This window comes from Phasianus colchicus, chromosome 2 (genome assembly GCF_987193195.1).
Source record: "Phasianus colchicus chromosome 2, bPhaCol1.hap1.1, whole genome shotgun sequence".
Classification (NCBI taxonomy): Eukaryota; Metazoa; Chordata; class Aves; order Galliformes; family Phasianidae; genus Phasianus; species Phasianus colchicus.
Window position 1 is genome coordinate 110,853,706 of NC_143437.1, and position 18,685 is coordinate 110,872,390.

General features: G+C 42.9%; 1 protein-coding gene across 1 annotated transcript in view; it reads right to left on the reverse strand.

The window, feature by feature from the left end:
• LOC116236308 (protein eva-1 homolog C-like) overlaps positions 1–18,048 on the reverse strand; it is a 79,540-nt gene extending 61,492 nt beyond the window's left edge. Inside the window, exons 1-2 of the mRNA XM_090136671.1 lie at positions 18,015–18,048; positions 6,489–6,617 (exon numbers count right to left, since the gene is read on the reverse strand). Coding sequence (XP_089992797.1) covers positions 6,489–6,543 — 55 coding nt within the window. The 5' untranslated portion in view covers positions 6,544–6,617; positions 18,015–18,048. The remainder of the gene's footprint in view (positions 1–6,488; positions 6,618–18,014) is intronic.
• Positions 18,049–18,685: the final 637 nt, after the last annotated feature.

An 18,685-nucleotide genomic window follows, 5' to 3' on the forward strand; every position in this document is an offset into this window, starting at 1 on the left:
TACTATTCAGTGCTAATTAGTTTGATTATATTATTTTAAAATTACTAATTGTATTACTTTACTATTTTAATTGACATTAAGAATGCTTAACTGAAGGCAACTGAGAACTGAAGTTTTCCTTGAAGACTGTACCCAGTGCATCATGAAACTAAGGCAAACAGCTTTTTACACAGTGGTCTCGTTGTTTTAAAAGGGCAGCACTACACTAATCTGCAAGAGCACAGTATGTTCAGCTTTCACATTCCCCACTTTATTCTTCTGAGTCTGCACTGTCAGTGTTTGTCTCTAGATTCAATTTGCCTTACAGATAACATAGAGACCTCAGGCTCTCACACTGCACAGGGTTAAGCCAGGCTACTTCAATGGGTGGCCCAGTGCCCTCAGACAAACAAGCCCACATCTCCCTCTCAAGGAAGGGGAGAACCCACAACTCTGAGAATGAGCCCATAGTATTGGTGGCAGCTGAGAGCCTCGCCTGTTAAGAAAAGGATGTTTTCCAGTACCTGAAGTAATTACAGAAGGATTTTTCTCTAGGAACTCAGCCTCTGTTACTCAGTCAGAGAGAAATATCAGTTCACAGATAGCAAACTTTTGCTTTATTTTTAATAATTTAATTAAATTTTCTATTCACAGATCCTTGCTGCTGTTCTATTGCAGCTAGTGCTCTACAGAAAATCTGAAAAGCCCCTAGCACTTCCCCAGGGACTTCTCACTCATCTGACGAGCCCCTTGATAATTCCAGGCATTCAAATAGCATTGTCTAAAGTCTATTGCTGCTTGCTATCAAATACGTATCCTATAAATCCTTTAATTGTTCTTAAGTTGTTAACCATTATTTCCCTTTATCTCAAAAATATAGCCCTCGTGAGAAATAGTTGGCTCCCGTCTCTGGTGCCTCTTCAGCAACAGGGTCAAATAAGAGTCTGCAACAAATACAGAGAAATCTAATTTACAAGTACACTTTAAAAGCCCCACTTAAACCTATTAGAACCTTTTAAATAGGTTAAATATTAACTTTATATCCACATGTTTTATAAGTTTACTTTCCCTTGGCTTTCTTTGGTTCCAAAAGTGATTTTTATGTGCGAAATTTTAACAAGAAATGCATTCAAAAGGGAATCCAATGTGTTTTGGCTGAGTTACTGTTCTGTTCTTAAAATCATAGTTCCTAAAAAAACATCCAGATACTCAGATTGAATGTTTCCAGAAAATCATTAAATATTTTTAGTCTTCATCTCTCTAACAATGGCAACTGGCACTATAAACATCTCAAAACAGGCAGAGAGAGAAATGAGAGATTCAGGATTAGTTCTAGAAGCAAAATAAAATAATGTTGGCTTCTCCTACAGCTTTCAGATGGTATCACCATCTGGATGCATCTGTCCGGGTTTGTAAATAGGAAGCCACAGAACAGTAGGGGCTAGAAGGGACCTCTAGAAATCCTCAAGTCCAACCACCCTGCTAAAGTGGGTTCCCTATTGCAGGTTACACAGGGAGGTGTCCTGAGTGTCTCCAGTGAAGGAGACCCCACTACCTTTCTGAGTAGCCTTGTATTCTGACAATGCTAGTGTGGAACAACAGTCTTTAGCTACACCTGATCAAGATGGTATTTTAAACTCTGACAGCTGAAAACACAGCAGAATTGATGGGATGGCAACCTTTAAAAAGATATGTGCAGAAGCATTGGGCACCCATTTGACTTACGGACAAACTAGGCTTCATTTAAATATGCTTGCTATCTTTCTTAATCTTCACGTCAAAAGACAGAGCGGCACTAAAGGGTAGAGAGTTATCTCAGGGACAAAACTGAGTCTTCAATCATCCCATTTTCCCTTATTTTGGACACTGGAGCTTGATTCAATAACTTCACCCCTGTATTCTTATTCCACACTTCCACAGCACCTAAAGATCTGGTACTCAAGCCCTTGTTTTAAGGTGGTATTTACACAAAATTGGCAACACAAACAGGTTTTGGTTCCAGGTCAAGTAACATTAGAGAATAAGAAGGAGATATTCATTATAGAGAGTGGATAATTTCTTCCTTAGCAGTTAATCCTCCCATTTATCCTCTCCAAAGGTCAGACCCAGAAACCCAACACTCTTTCAGCATAAAGTGAATAATCTGTCTTCATGGCCCTATGCCAGAAGTGCCTGTGCACTAAGCTGGACTACCCAGGGCAGAAAGCCCTGCTATCCATTTAATAGAAATGTAAACACCCACCTTTCTTCCCAGCTGCTTGAAATAGGCACCTTAAACCAATCAGAAGCAGGCACAAAGTACAATTCACCACAGCTGATTTCAGTTGCTCAGCCAAGACAAGCAATGTTATGGTGTCTCATTATGCATTGACAAGGCAAAACATGAGGACTGTAAGTTTGCCATAGCATAAACTAGTATGAGGCAGGATTGTGTTTAAGTAAAAACCTGCTAGGTTAGGCAATTAGGTGCTTCTCTTCCCACAAGTATCTCATTACTCTAACCTCCCTGCTATGTGTGGTTACTACAGTTTCACCCTGTTTACTAGCTGGTAGGATAGTCTACAGATACAGAGGAAGAAAGTCTACAGATACAGAGGAAGAAAGCCCACGGAGAATGAAGATGGCAGTTATCAGACCTGTCAATGCAGAGCACACAAGCAGCACTGTCAGTGCTCATCACTCCAAGCTGATGCATTCCCAGCTCTTCCACTTGACGCCATTTGGGGCCAGAAGGACAAGTGAATTGCCTAGGTTGAGGCTACTGACCTGCTACCATTCAGACCAAATAAAACAGCAAAGTTAACGTCATTTTCCTGTAATACATCCTACTCAGCAACAGCCTTGGAAGTACCACAGATGCAGAAAGTTAGTGAGATCTTTCAGGAAAAATACTGCTGTTCTTTCACTGTTCTTTGAAGAACTTGTCACCCCAAGCAAGCAGATGTTTTGCCTCACCTCTAAACAGACACTCCATTTATTTTTAATCAGGCTGTTCTTGAGATACCCACAAATAGCCCTTTCTCATGTGGAGGTGGATTTTTTCTCCATCCTTCTATGGGTAGAATGACCAGTCAGGCACTGGAGAATGAACTGTGGTGGCAAGACAGCAGGTAGCTGGAAAACTGCTCTCTGCTCTTCTTACCAAAGATCAAGTGAGAAACAAGGTATCTGAACAAGAGCTAAGATCCTACTTCATCAAATTCTACTTAAGTCTTGGTATTTCAAAAGACTCCTCAGAGGAACCAACTTCTGGAGCTTTATCTATTGTCTAGGAAGGCAACCACAACAACACAGAAGGTGGAGGGAGTCAAATTCCAGTTCCCCAGCTGAGGTCTCTACAAAGGAGTTTTCATACAAGTAATCACACGTCAGACCTGGGGATAAAGGCATTTTATGGTGTTTCTTTTATGTCTAGAGAATTTTTTTTTTTAATATACAAAACAGGAGAAGAAAAATAGCAGGGCTCACATAAAGGAGCTGAATAAATGCATCTGGTAGATGAGGGGATGTTTCCCATGACATTTAAAAGCCACGTAACATCTTTTATTTAATGCATGTGTAATTCTGATTCGGTTTCTTCCTCCTCACACAGGCCAGACCCTCAACTTGTTAGAAAATAAACTTTTGCTTTTGATATTTAATAATAGAAAATTGTTTGGCACATGTAGGTAGTATCTTAAGCCATGTTTACCAGTTGTTGCTCTGTTTACCAATCAGAATCAGGACTGGCAAGCTGGGAAAAGCAGGTGCCTGAGCAGCAGCTAGCAGATACAGCCCAAACCTTTCCATTCTGTAGTGTCTACGCTGCCTTGGAGTGAGAGAAAACAATAGAGAAATCTTCACAGACCAAGATTTGGGCAGTCTGATCTCTGCAACAACAAAAAGCTTATTATCAAACACTGTAATATTAAACACCATTATGAACCACAATCCTGCAAGAACACCGTTTATCTGAAGAGTTCCAAGTTAGTCCTTGAACCACCTCCTTGCATTATTTCACCCCTCCCCTCCCACCAGGGTTTTATACTTCTTAAAATCCCTTTCCCTCATTCTGCTTGCACGTCAGCCTCTACCTGCAACATTCCTCAGCCTTTGTCTCCTTCCCTCTTAGGAAAATGCCTACTGAACACCAGGCAGCATCACAGCCTGATAAATTGGCATTTTACTGTGCTTTCCACTCCAACAGTTCTTTGAAGCCATCAAGCTGCAAAGCAACCTGCAGAGACTGTCAATTCACTGGGACATTCACAAATGCTTTCTGTACAGGTAACTTGCAAATTGATAAAAGCCACACAGGACCAGAGCAGAAATGACAGATTGCCTGTGCTTGGCTTAGCTTCTGTCCTGCATGAGGGCAGGAGGCATGGGGAGAGGTTGGAAAGCAGCTGGGAGGGTGCTGAGAGTGATACATTAAGATCAAATGGCTGATGCTGCTTTCGTGTCTCCTCTCCTTCGATGAAATATCTGATTTGCATATAAGTTGTGAATTGTTCATTCTTACTATGATGAACAGAAGAGGTACCCAACCTTTGGGCAGGGCAAATAACATGGGCTCCTCTGGGCTTCCCTGCTCAACCCCTCATTTCAAACAGCCTTATTTGCAATAGAAGTACAAACCAGATATAGAACGTGCAAGCCATACCTGATTCCCCAATATCTATACTTCTGTCACATATATAATTGTGTTTATGTCATACAATACTTGAACAAGTCTTCTATCATGTCACAAGGGATCCACAAGATCCTTCTGAAAGACTGATAGACAGCAGGTCTTATAACAATTCAGAAGGCCTGAAACCATTTGCTGTCCAAATGTTGGTGGAATTTAAGAAAGATAATGTTTGGGAGCAGAGAATGCAAGTTTTTCTGGCAGAGATCTCCAGCACTGGGAGTTCCAACATCACCGCTCCAGAAGACTGTCCTCCTAACTGCAGCTCCCCAGATACATGCCACATAGAATCATTAAGGTTAGAAAAGACCACTAAGGTCATCTACTCCCAACGTCAACCCATTCTCCACTATGCCCACTAACCCATTTACCTCAGTTCCACATCTACCCTTTCCTTGAAAGCCTCCAGGGACAGTGACTCCACCATTTTCCCACTTTCCTGGACAGACTGTTCCAATGCCTCACCACTCTGATAATATTTTTTTTTCCCCCGCTAATATTCAGCCTATCTACATTGCCCTTTCACTTGAACCAACAAGGCTGGTAAAACCTTGTGTCAGGTTGTGAGAAGCACTTGCGGCACAGAGCTGGCAGCAATGTTTGGAAGCTCTCTGCACCCCAGGTACCACCAGTACCCTGGTGCAGGGATACATATAGCATTGCACTGTTTCATCCTTAATTTCAAGCACATGCTAGCAGGAGCCACAGCCCATCCCTTGCATGTAGAAACCAAAGCATTTCTGAACAGCGTTTTCCTGAGATCACTGATGCAACACTTCTGGAGGCCAACTACAGTTAATATTTATAAGGGATCTTTAACTGCCTGCTTGCTTCCAGGATTTTACTATCAACTCAATCTGAAGCTCCACTGTTCATCAATACAAACGTTAGAAGGATGCTGAATGCCTGCAAGTCCATTCACCCTCCAACTCACAACGACAAGGGTGGGTCCCATATAAACAGGTTTTTGTTTGAGGGCCCCCAGCAAGATAGTCTGACCTTTCCCCTTTGGAGGAACAGCAGGTTTCCATGAAATACAACTGAGGGTTGTTTTCCCCTCACATGTGTCAGGGTGATGCCTGAACTCTCCTCAACTCCGCTCCCCCACCCAGCCCATCAATCTCAGCTCTGCTGTGTCTGACAGCTGGGGCCACTGGGGCTTACAATTGCTCACTGCCTTTGCTTTTAGGGCTTTGGGTCTTCTTTGGATCATTACAGAGGCAGAATCTAGACCCTTTGCAGGAGGAGGAAGACACTTGCCAGACTGATGCTTTCACATTAAATTCTAAGCTGGCAGTGTGCCCTTTGGAAGGCATTAGGTTGGAAGTAGCTGGATCAAGTGTATTGTTCCAAAGTGCTGCAATATGCACTGCATTTAAGGGCAAAAATTTAGCTTTGACTCTGTGGGAATAGCAAAGGATCCTAGGAGAATGGTCCAGAAACATTTTACCACAATTTACACTCTCGAGCTACTTCTAGGTGGTAAAAAGATCACATGCTGCATTTCTCAATTTATCATTTATCATTGCTATCAGAACTATGATATTTTGCACTCAAAGATCCAGTCCATTCACTTTCTAAATCCTAAAAACAGTAAACTACTAAATAAGTTCCTCTTTTCCTTTCTGCCATGAGACACTGACTGCTGATGGGCTGCATCCCAGTTACAAGCACATTATGATTCTAAAAGAAAGGGTGCTTCCAGGTAAGGTGACCAGAACTGATTTCCTCCACTCTTGTTCTGTTTAATACAGGCAAGTTTGGCAAAGGCTGATAACTGTTTGTTTCTTGGAAAAACATAGGCATGGGTTGGTGAGAAAAGTAAGAGATGAGTGCTCACCTGGAACACAGAGCAAAGTAGAAAGGAAGACTACATCCAGCATCTTTCCATTCATTTTTGAGGAAGCTCTCAGGCCCTGCAGACAGATCCAGGATGGGAAGAGTCTCAGCTTCCAACATGCACCAGTACCTAGCAGACCAGAAAGGAACAGGAATTCTGGTGGATCTTCTTTAAAAGAAGATTCTGGTAAAAACAGCTCAGGTTGGACCAGGGGGAAAAAAAAAAGAAAAAGTGTTTCCATCTCAGAAGTCATTCTTGAAAAGTTCAGGTTTTTTTTTTTTTTTTTAAGATATGTTTTCCAGTCTCAAAACTTATTTTGTTCTCACAACAGTGATGAAAACAGGAATCCTAGAAAATGAAGAGTTGATCTCCAAGTGTTAGTCTGAAAGATCCTACAATCTTGATCCAAAAAGAAATAGGATTTCTAAATATCAACCTAAATATTTGAGGAAAAGAAGAAACTGTGAAGACAGTGTGCCCTACAGAACAAAAATTTTATCAGCCTCTTCTGAAAGAATTCTTCCTGCTGAACCATCAATCATGCAAATACAGTAAATTAACATTAGTGTTATTATCTTAGTCATTAACTTAAGGATTCTCTCACTGCCCAAAACTGGACCAAAATGCCAAAAAGAAAAACAGAGCAGGCATGAATGAATCCCCCAGGCCTGCATTCAGCTGTATCATCACATAATCAAGTTTTTAGCTCAGAGAAATCACATGCCATGCCTCTTGCTGCAGCTTTTGTTCTTCAAAGCTACTGTGGCTCTCCTTCTTTCCACATTAGTAGAGTCACTATGCTAGACCATCTGGCACACCAAAATTTATCTTTAGATTTCATTATCCAACCCACTGACTTCAGTGTTTCCTCCCACTGACTAATGGATTAGCCCATCACCTCCTAACTACAGCACTTATACCTAGTCTGCTTTACGGCACCCAAGAAAACAAATCTCTGGCTTGTTTCAGAGTGAATGTCATTCTACTCTTAGAACAAACACAGCATTTATAATAGGAGACGGGTGCATCAAAACAATTAATGAATACATTCAGGCTGCAAAATGAAAAATAGAAAATACAAACACACATGCACTAGTCTCAAACCACTGATGTCTGTATTCTCACTTCTGGGGCTTGTTTAACACTAATAGAGCAGTGCAAGGAGTATCATCTAGCATTCCTCATGGGAAGAGTGCAAGGCTAGCAATTCACTGCATCTTACCTGAAAGGACGCTGGCATAGGGCGGTGTTCTAGTTCTGCGTCCTGCCACTCTGCTAAGAAGCTTCCTCCAAAAAGTGTTATGAAAAGGCAGAAAGGAGGAGTTACAAAAAGGAGCCTGTTGCATATTAGTGCTATTAACAAAATATGGCACAGGAGAAGGTCCTGGAAGTATGGGTGCCAGTGTGCAGGACCTATTTAGTCTAAACTAGCTGCCTGGACCCTCCTTTAGTGAATAGAAACAAACTAGCAGTCCTGGGATGCCACTGACTTCAAGACATAAATGAAAGTCAGATTGCATTCCTAGACATCCAGAGGAACACCTTAGGTGAGATGAAGATGTCCTTCATACAGTTAAATGAAATCAAATCCCACGGTCTGAGACTCAGTTTCTCCATCTGCAAAATGCTATGGTAAGACTCCTGTACACCCATGCTGTATCACTACGAATTACTCTTGATAAACTTAGTGGAGTCCTGCAGTAAATCCAAAAGTAGAGGAAAAAGAGAGAGGAAACATAATGGCTTTCAAGTAACGTTAGAAAATTCGGAGTTAAGTTACAAACAAAAAAGTACCTGATCCCTCCTGCCTTAAAGGCAGACCAAGCCTCCAAGGTGCTTTACCTGTCTCTTTCTGCTGAAGGTTTTAAAGTTTCCAGAGCAGCCCTAAAGGCCTCATTAGAAATATCAATAATGATTTATCATTGAAGCAGTAGCACAAACAAGCCATCAGTGAGAACAAAAGTCTCCACCAGAGCACTAAGACTGCACAAAGCTTTATGCATGTCTGATCTTCAGGAGTCTGGACACCGGAAAGACGGCCAAGCAAGATTCACATAGGGAGCAGAATGGGAGAGCATGTTTTTCTGTCTGCCTGTTTTCCACGTGCTCAATCTCTGTTTAAATGCAGCAGACACATTTCCCTGCCTCTCTCCACCACATTTTTTGTGACAAGTTTGCCTTCCACACACTGCATGCCTGAACTGTGCTTACCATAGCAGCTAGAAAACAGCTGAACTTGGTTGCCACAGGAGCCAGGCGTCATTTACATGACAGCTCTTCTATAGAGCAAATCAGGCCCATTGTTACCAATGCAAAAAAAGCCCTAAATGGAAAGTTATTGCCCCTTAATAGCCACCCCTTCAAGAGCAGAAAAGAGTTTAGACCAAAAGCTCACCACAACACCAAAGTGTTAGTGCAAAAAGCATCAGGCTCTCTCCACATTTGTCAGTGCTGCCATTAAGCCAATGATGTGAGGTTAGGATGGAGGCAGCTCTGATCTCCTCCAGAAAACAACACAAGAAAATGGGCTAGCAAGTCCCAAGAGTTCAAGGATTTAGTCAGCCTCCCTCTTTATCAACCATTTAGTAGCATGGGCCCCTTTGGCCAGCAGACTCAGAGCTGCCCCTCTGTACTAATCCACAGCACTGACAAAGCTAAGGGGAGCTTTAAAAGCCATTCAGAAGGCACATGGACCACATACTTCCCAAGATACTAACAGCATCCTGCAGCACTCACTGACGCGCAGTAGAAATGTAGTTTTCAACCAGAAGAAAACTATCTCACAAAGGGAAAAACCTGAGTTCAAAGAGAATTCTTATCCATATCTCTTATGATCAAATGGGTCAGGTTGATTTCTTTCTTTTTAAACTAGTTAGTAAAATTAGGACACAGCAAATGCTGACACTACACTTGGAGCAGAGAAGTCAGGACTGGACACAGCTCCAGCAGTGAAGAAGCAGAAGTGTTTCATTCTCTGCCTCTGTGAGAAGCACACTGGAAGGTGCAGCATCAGAGCTCTTCGCTGTTAAGCCATGCTGGCAAAGGAAATGAACTCAGCTGCACCCTTAACTTTCATCACTTGTTAAAGCAGAGCTCAAGCTCACCAAAAGCATTTGCTGGCAAACCTCATGAATGTTGACAAACCACTGTATACTCCCTTTGAGCTTACTCTTACACTAAGTAACTGAAGCACCCCTACATAGTCAGCTGCACCTGTCCCCTGCCACCTTCATTCACAGACAAAAGCTGGTGTTATTTCATGCTGCATTAACCCCCTTCTGCAAGATAAATAAGCAGGTCCATGCCTGTCAACCTGTACCTCCACTTACTTTTTATCCTCCCACCAATTATTTCTGCACTCTGTGAGAATCATGTAAAAATATTTCATGCTAGAAAGTCTTCTAAGGCAGCACTACTTACTAATGGGATAGCAGACTTCAGGAGATCCAAGGGTTGCGCCATTAGGAGGCCCAAAGGTTGTGCCTCTGATTTGTTCTATAATATTTCAATTCATTGAATGAAATTTCTATGTCCCTCATTTCCCCCGCATGCATATAAGTGATGGAAGCCTTTTCAAAAAGCACAGAAATTCAGGGTGGACATTTTTGACAGCACTGAAACAACAAAGAAAGCAACAAGAAAACTTTTTTCATATTTCTTTTTCCTTCTCTAAGCTGGAACTCAGCAGTTTGTGGGGATAGGAGAAGAGGAAAAGGCTATAAACTGAAGTACAGGAAGTTTTGTACCAGTATGAGAAGGAACTTCTTCACAGTGAGGTTGACAGAGCTCTGAAACAGGCTCCCCAGGGTGGCTGTGGATTCTCCTTCTCCAGAGATATTCCAAACCCACCTGGGCACCTGCTGTAGGGGGCCCGCTTTGCAGGAGGGCTGGACTCAGTGAGCCCTGAAGGACCCTTCCAGCCCTTACAATTCTGTGATTCAGGAAAAAACAGAAGACAGTGAATGCTCCATCCAGCACCTGACTGCAAGTGACAGAGGTTGGCTCTGTCACAGCAATGCAGAAGTTGTGCTTTTGGGGGGAGAACTGTATTCATTTCTGGAGGAAAAAAACAGGAAATAAGTAATCCTAGAAGAGCTAGCATGCTTTTTTAGAGCCTACCACTGAGAAAAGAAGTGCTATTGTAAAAGGGAGCTGCATTATTTCAGTCTTTCTGAGAAAACTTTAAATGTATCCAGAAGCATAACAAGTAGAGAAAGCAAAAGTGTTTCTTCAGCTGCAAAAATGCCCTATTTGCAGCCTGGCTGGAGGAAGAGATACTGAAGATACTGCTAAACTGCAGTATTAATTACCCTAATTAACCTTTGTTCTTGATGATGACACTTGTTATTTAAAAAAAAACAAAACACCTTCAGATTCATAAGGAGCAAGCATGTCTGATGGGAATAGCCACACTGTTTTAAATGGAACTGTATACACATCACAACGTAAGCATTAGCCTCCAGGATGTCCGTAACAAGAAATTACTGCAGTAACCAGCCATGCTTCCACTGGTGCCACTTTTCCTCTTGTATCATTCGTCTTGGGCAAGACAAGAATCTCAAAAATCCCATGGGGATGGGAGGTGGAAGATGTATGTTCTCATTAAAGAGCAACTCATAATTAGAGTGATGAAATGCAAACAAACAAATAGGGTGGATTCAAGTAGTTACATCTACCTTAATTTCAGATTTTATTAACTTCCATATGCTTAATGTGCAACCTTAATGCAGTTTTTGAATATTCCTCACAAAGGATAAACTTCTCCAAAGCTAAAGGATAGAATTGTGTCCCACAGCATCCTATGGACATGGTCTGGGCCACAACAGCACCACATGCACAGGCCCCATAGAAACCACAGACGTAAAAGATTTCTCAAAGTCTGGGGCTCAAAATTAAACAATTTAGATACAGCAGGTCAAGTTATTGCCTATCAGCCTAATTGTACTACATGCAAGTCAAAAGCCTTTGCAAAAATATAGCAAGCATGGAAAATCAATGCCAGGAATAACATCTGCCATAGAGCAACCTTAATATCAGCACAGTGGAGAGAACAATAAAAGATCACAGCTGAGCCCACACATTCCAGGCACAGAATGTAGGTCACCCCAGCACACAGAATGGTACAGCAGTAAAACTCTCCAGTGCCATAGAGTCATAGAACCATAGAATTGTTCAGGTTGGAAGAGACCTTCAAGATCATGGAATCTAACCACAACCCAACCATCCTACCCTAACTCTAATAACCCTCTGCTAAATCACAGCCCTGAGCACCACATCCAAATGGTTTGTAAACACATCCAGGGATGGTGACTCAAGCACCTCCCTGGGCAGCCCATGGCAGTGCTGAACAGCCCTTTCTGTAAAGAAGTGTTTCCTGAGATCCAACCTAAACCTCCCCTGGCACAACTTGAGGCCATTTCCCCTCGTCCTGGCACCAGTGAGAAGAGACCAACTCCTCTCTGCTGCAATCACCTTTCAGGTATGGAAGAGAGCAATAAGGTCTGCCCTCAGCCTCCTCTTCCCCAGCCTAAACAGCTCCAGTTCCTTCAGTCTCTCCTCATAAGCCATATTCTTCAAGCCCTTTTCCCCAGCCTCGTTGCCCCTACTTTGGACCTGCTCCAACACCTCCATGTCCTTTCTGTACTGAGGTGCCCAAAACTGAACACAGTACTCAATGTTTGTTTTTATATTTACTTGTTGGAGTAAAATCCCATTTTAAACCCTTGAGGCTAATATAACACATGTTGATACTATCATAGCAGCATAACCACAAACAGAAGCAATCTGTAAGCAGTTGAAAATAAAACAATCACATAGGAGTCCTCGAGCAGGAGGTCTGAATGGTCCCTCTTCAGTAAGCAGCAGTATCAGGTACCTCACCCATCACAGGTTGAGCAGAACCAATCTGAACACAGAATCACACGATGTCAGGGATTGGAAGGGGCCTCAGGAGATCTAGTCCAACTGCCCTACCAGAGCAGGAACACGTAGAATGATCACACAGGAACCTGTTCAGGTGGGTTTTGAATGCCTTCAGAGAAGGAGACCCCACAACCTCTCTGAGTAGCCCCATCCAGTGTTCTGTTACCCTTACTGTGAATAAGTTTTTTCTCATATTTAGGTGGAATCTCCTATGTTCCAGCTTGCACCCACTGCCCCTTGTGGCATCATTGCATGTTACTGAGAAGAGCCTGGCTCCATCCTCCTGACATTCATCCTTTACATATTTATAAATGTTAATGAGGTCACCCCTCAGTCTCTCCTTCTCCAAGAGATGCAGCACCCTTAGATCTGTAACTCCCCAGATCCTCCTTACAGCTCTTCTTGTAAATGGGAATTATTTAATTATCAGATTTAATCAGCAAGATCAGTTGAGATCAACCTCTGGGCACCCTAGAAAACCGTTTGAAAGTAAGCAAATCTGCCTTACCGCTGGGCAGAACAGGACTATTGCCTGTCTGGGCCATCAGTGAGATGCAGACTCACAAGGATATGTGAAACCTTGCACTATCTCACCAAATGATGCATTGGTAAGGCATTGGAACAAGTCAGCCCAGGGAGGTGGTGGAGTCACCATCCACAGAGGTGTTCAAAAACAGTGAAAATGTGACATTAAGACATGGTTCAGTGAGCATGGTGGGGTGGGGTTGGTGATCTTAGAAGCCTTTTCCAATCTGAATGGTTCTGTAATTCTAAACCAACCTGACCAGAAATCCTCTGAACTACTTAGAGCAGCATGATAGGCCTGTTTCTAAAAGCAGCCACATACCTGCCAAGGGACAGAAAAATGGCTAAATTAGCAAAGGCCTTAGATATAAATAAAAGGGAATGACAAGGACACAAAGAAAAATAAATAGATTTATGCATGCACAATCAGCCAATCTCAAGCAAAACACAAACAATCCCAGATCACTGTGCATCCATATAAGTGCAGCACAAGCCAACATCCAGTTCTGAACCAGACTCTTTGGGAGACTAAGCCACACTAAATTAGCATCAACAAAATGATCAGCCATATACCAAGTACAAAACTGTAGGGTTATTCAGCCCAATCACCAAAAAAATAAAAACCCACCAAGCTTATTCTGCCCTCCCCCCCCCCCAGCATAAATTGTTATTTTAGCATTGCATTCAGTTGAGAAAGGATATATTAAAATTCCCATTTTTTTTTAATTGAACAAACCATTTATGTCTTAAGAAGTTTGCTTTCAGAGCATCTTAAATTAGCAAAGTCATTTTACCAGAAGACAAACTATTGCTTTGATTTTGCAGAAATTTTGTACCTAATAACACAGACATAAGAAGAATGCTGCAAAAACATTTTCCTGGAATAGACTGCATCCTCTGGAATACCCAGCATCCTCTGGGTAGCGATAACCAAAGACATTTTAAAGTGTTACAATTTAAACTACCACAGTGTATGTTTTTTAATGCTGTATGTCATTAAAAGTTGCTAATAGTTGTTAAAATTAAAATTTCCATCAGTGGATCAGCTTCTGTCCCATAGCATTTAGTATTTAGACATTGCTGGTCACCATGCACTTTGGAATTCTTAGGGACTCAGCCCCTGCTGACAGCTCCAGTGATAGAATACTTGATTTCCACATGATGTGAGCCAGAAGCACATCACAAGGGCTCTTGAACTCAGCACACCAAGGCCTGAAGTCATTACAGAATGGTGTGGGTTGAAAGGAACCCTAGAGCCCATTCAGTCCCAAATCCTGCCATGGGCTGGTTGCTCCCAGAAGACCAGGCTGCCCAGGGCCCCATCCAGCCTGGCCTTAGGCACCTCCAGGGATGAGGCACCCACAGCTCTCTGGATTGCAGTGCCAGGGCCTCACCACTCACTGAGTAAAGTATTTTTTCCAAATACTTAACTTGAATCTCCCCTGTTTTAGTTTAAAATTCTTCCCCCTTCTTCTGTCTCTATCAGACCACACAAGTGATTGCATATGACGTTTTACAGACTCATCATGAGGCATTCTGGCACCCACAGCATCCCCATCTTTCCTTTGTGGATGCCCATAAAGCCACATCCATGCTGACAAGCACTAACAGATCTACAAGGCACTGAAATAACCTCTAGATTTGTGCTTACTTCTCCAGCAGCAGCAGAACCAGCACTTGGCACCCATCCCTAACTTCATCCTCCAGCACTATCCAGCTGTCTGCCCACTGACAGGCAATGGACCAATGGCAGTTTCCCTTGTGAAACCTGCTCAGCTTTGGCTGCCAGGCCTGCCCACTCTCCTTCAGCTCCTTAGCCTTTCTGGTACGGCTCACCATGCAGTCACATCTCCAAAACATTTTCAGGAGAGTTTCTTAGGCAGGTTTGATGAGGTTTTGGAATTTGTTGCTTCTGCAAAGGAGAATTTCCCTGTCCCAGCACAGACCTCCCTCAGTAAGCCCAGACAACTGTAACCTCCAGCTGAGAAAGAAAGCAGCCATCTGGTCTGAGGCCTGCACAACCACAGCACTCAGAGTCCTGCATGTAGAGAACATCAAGAGGTGCTCTGGGTTTGTCCCAAAGCAAAGGCTGAAGCACACCTATTAGCCCATAGAGTCAACAGCACAAACCTTATTACTGTGTTACAGAAAAAAAATTGTATCTGCCTTTCTCTTGGGGATGTTGTGTGCTAAAAGAGTGGGCTGTAAAAGGGACATCTTCTTGTCCCCCTTGGAACCATGGGCCTATTAGCACTCCAAAACAGTATCAGAGTCCAACTCTGAAGACATTCAGGAAGCTGCTAGCATGTAGGTGTTGGTGATAATGCGATGAATGGATTTGTCAAACAAATTGCTTTTATTGTGGATTGATAAAACGCAATCAAGAAGTGCCTTTCCCCTCCCAAATGCAGCTCTTGTCAGCATCAACAAATGCACTGAGCCAATTAGCAGAGAGGTGGCAACAGCAGCTTTCACGTGAAACCTGCCATTCTTGGGGAGGAAAAAAGGAAAAAAACACCTACCAAAAAAAAATATCTGCGCCCTCAGAGTCAGGAACCTCCAGAGAAAGCTGCTGAAAGCTACCCAGTGCTCACCTGCAGGATGTGGATGGGAATTATCAGGATTCATCTGGCTCAGTGCCTGATCAGCTCCCTTAAGCAAAGTGCTGCTCACATTCAGCTTGTGCCAAATGCAACATGAAGAACATTAATATTAAAGTAGGCCCAGGGAGCAAAGTACTACTGGGGCTGTTTTTCCTACAGCTTTATGTCCTCCAGATAGGTTGTCCCACATCAGAAAAGGCAGGAATTCCAGTCAAAGCTATTTTCATGTCTAGAAACTTAAGTCTTTGGCATGGCTTCCTACGGTGTCTTCTACTAGGTCTGCAAATTGTTAAGTTCACAGTACAGACTTCTCTACGCTGCAGCAATAGTGAAGGAATCCTTCTTCACTAACATGAAATTGATGGAAATCAAGTAGATCCAATGCCACTGCTGTTCTGTCCACCTTACCTGAAATAAGCTAAGGAGTAGGTAAGTTACTGCAGGAACAGACAGGACTGCAGCAGCCATGTAATCACAATGCCTAATTCCCTGTGGACATTCAACTGTAAAGTAAATGGCCAACAGCCAACATGGGTTTGCGTGATTCATATACAGTGAAAGAAACCCTGTGGCTGGAGTTAGAGATAACACATGGGATATGAGCAAGCGTTGTTGGCTCAACTTTCAGTGCCTGCAGTAAGCCAGCACCAAGATGAGTTTCAGCCCTATTTTCATTAACACTGTGAATGACCTCTGAGTGCTGTAAACACATCACCAGTTCCCAGGGCCTGCCCAAAGCAGCAGTGGCAAGGAAAGCCACTGACTTCCTTATCTTGGGATTCCTACCGCAAACAGAAAAGGGCTAAAACAAAAGTGAAGTTTTATCTTCCAGCAAGGATTTCAGAGTTCATTGCAAGAAATTAGATTAGAATTGAGGGTGTTACACTTAAAGTACAGGGAGCTGGAAGACCAGCCTCTTACCCACACCCCATCACAGACTTCAAACCTCACTGTAAACATAAGGGGGTATGTGACATAACACGACATTGAGTCCTGAGCCTTCAAACACTCCTGACCACAAGAAGCAATCACAGTGAGATTAGAACAAGAGCCCATGGTACAAGAAGCCTCAAAGAGAAAAGTTCAGGCCTTTTTTTAAGTAGTGGCTACGAAGCTCCCCAGAGACTTGCTTCCTACACCCACACCCTCCTGCAAACATCAATGTTTAAAGAACTATTGAAGAAAACTCTAAAACTCTTCACATAGCTCAAATACTTCACCTAAATGGAATTTTGATTATTACATCTCAGATTGCACCAGTCCCCAGCACAACGCACACTTACATTCACATTGTGGTGCTTGAATTGTGCAAACAGAAGGCATGGAGCTGCACAGCTGCTAATGGGCCTGGGACCACAACAAGGAGCACCACATATGTTTTCCTGTGAGAAGGGCCATGCTGGTCCTCCACTTACTCTTTGAAAGGCCTTTCCATAGCCTACATGAAAAAGAAACCCTCCTGCAGCCAAGAGACATATACCTTGAATCCTGTGCTTTTTCTTTCCAGGACTGGAACCACAGAATATTTCTATCTTGCCCCAGAGAGAACATAACATATTACTAACCAGTATTACCCCCAGTAATACTTGGTCAAACCAAGCAGAGAAGCTGTGTGACTGAATGAGGTCTACAAGGTTTTAAAAGCATCATTCTCCAAAGAGCATCAGTTGCTCTCTGGGAAAGTACTGCTATTTGAAACCTGGAAAAGACTTTCCATCCCAGAGAGCCTCATCATCTCCTTCCAACAATTGGGCAGCAGCCAAACTGCTGCTGAAACCTTCCAAGGGAATAGATCAAGCCTTGCATTCCTCAGCAGTCGTACTCATGGTACTCAGTACAAATCCATTCATCTCCTTGGGATGCAGACAATTCACATCTCAGATGAACATACTCTGGGTAGGGTGGTACGTGTTTCCTGAAGACCTTCAACTGCTCAAATGCAGCCATATCAGAGACAAACTCTGAACGCCCAGAAGTATAGAAAACACAAATAGATGGCCAGAAACCATTATAGCGAAATTATTCTACAAGACTCTTTTCTTCCTTATTACACCTGGCAATTCTTGTATAGGAGCAACAGTAGCAAAAAGAAGCGTTCCATCACATAGAAAGAACTAGTAGGTTCCACCATCGCTACTCAAGCTCTCAACATTGATCTCTGCGAACTGTTTTGGGGAAGCATAACGTGATTTGGGAAACACTGAGTCTTTCCCTACCCTTTTTCATCTTGCTATCAACATAACTTCTGAATGCTTAAAACTCTATCAGAACCACCCACAACAGGTACAGCCCTTTCCTGCAACAAAACATGTTTCCTGTCCCATACAGTATAGTTAGTTCAACAAGACTGGGGACATTTGCCAAGCCTGCTGTATAGTCAATGAATGTAAAGATGTTACAATTATGAAATAAACAAGAGAGTTTGGCAAAGCAGATTATAATAACAACAACAACAAAAAAAAGATAGAAAGCTTACCCACATCCTGGGCTTGCTGCAAAACTCCAGAGGGATCTCCAGAAGAGATCCTTTCCTACTGGTAGTCAGCTCTTAAATGGGTCTAGGAGAGGTGGAGCCAGGCTCCACCCCTTCCAGCAGCACGAGTGAATTGCCTTCACCTGTGCTCCCATGGCTGACTCATTGTTCGGCTCAGGTGATCAATCAGAGGTTCAGGCCATTACTCAGCAGTTCCTATACACCTTCTAGTAGGAAACTTAGCTTGAACTGGATGACAATTTCAGCCATTGTGGAAACACACTGCAGACTGTAGGGCTCAGACCCTGCATCAGAGTACAACCACTCAGTGCAGGTACACAAAGTAACACCCCTCATCACAAATCATGACCACATGGCTAAATGTTGGATAATTTTATATTTTTTTTTCTTTTTTAAATGACAGCATCTATCCCCACTGTCAGCATCACCAAGGCCAAACAAATGTGCACTTACTGCTCTGGTTATGTTACATACACAATGTTAAGTACTCCTGCTCTGGGACATTTTTGCACACCTTAACGTTTATCAGGTGGCTTGTCTGGGGGGAACTGTATCCATATTGTAGAAGGACCAGTACTTCCCATTACAGCTTTTGCTACTGTCCTGCCCTACACATCCCTTTCTGCACTAACTTCACTGCCATAAGGAGCACA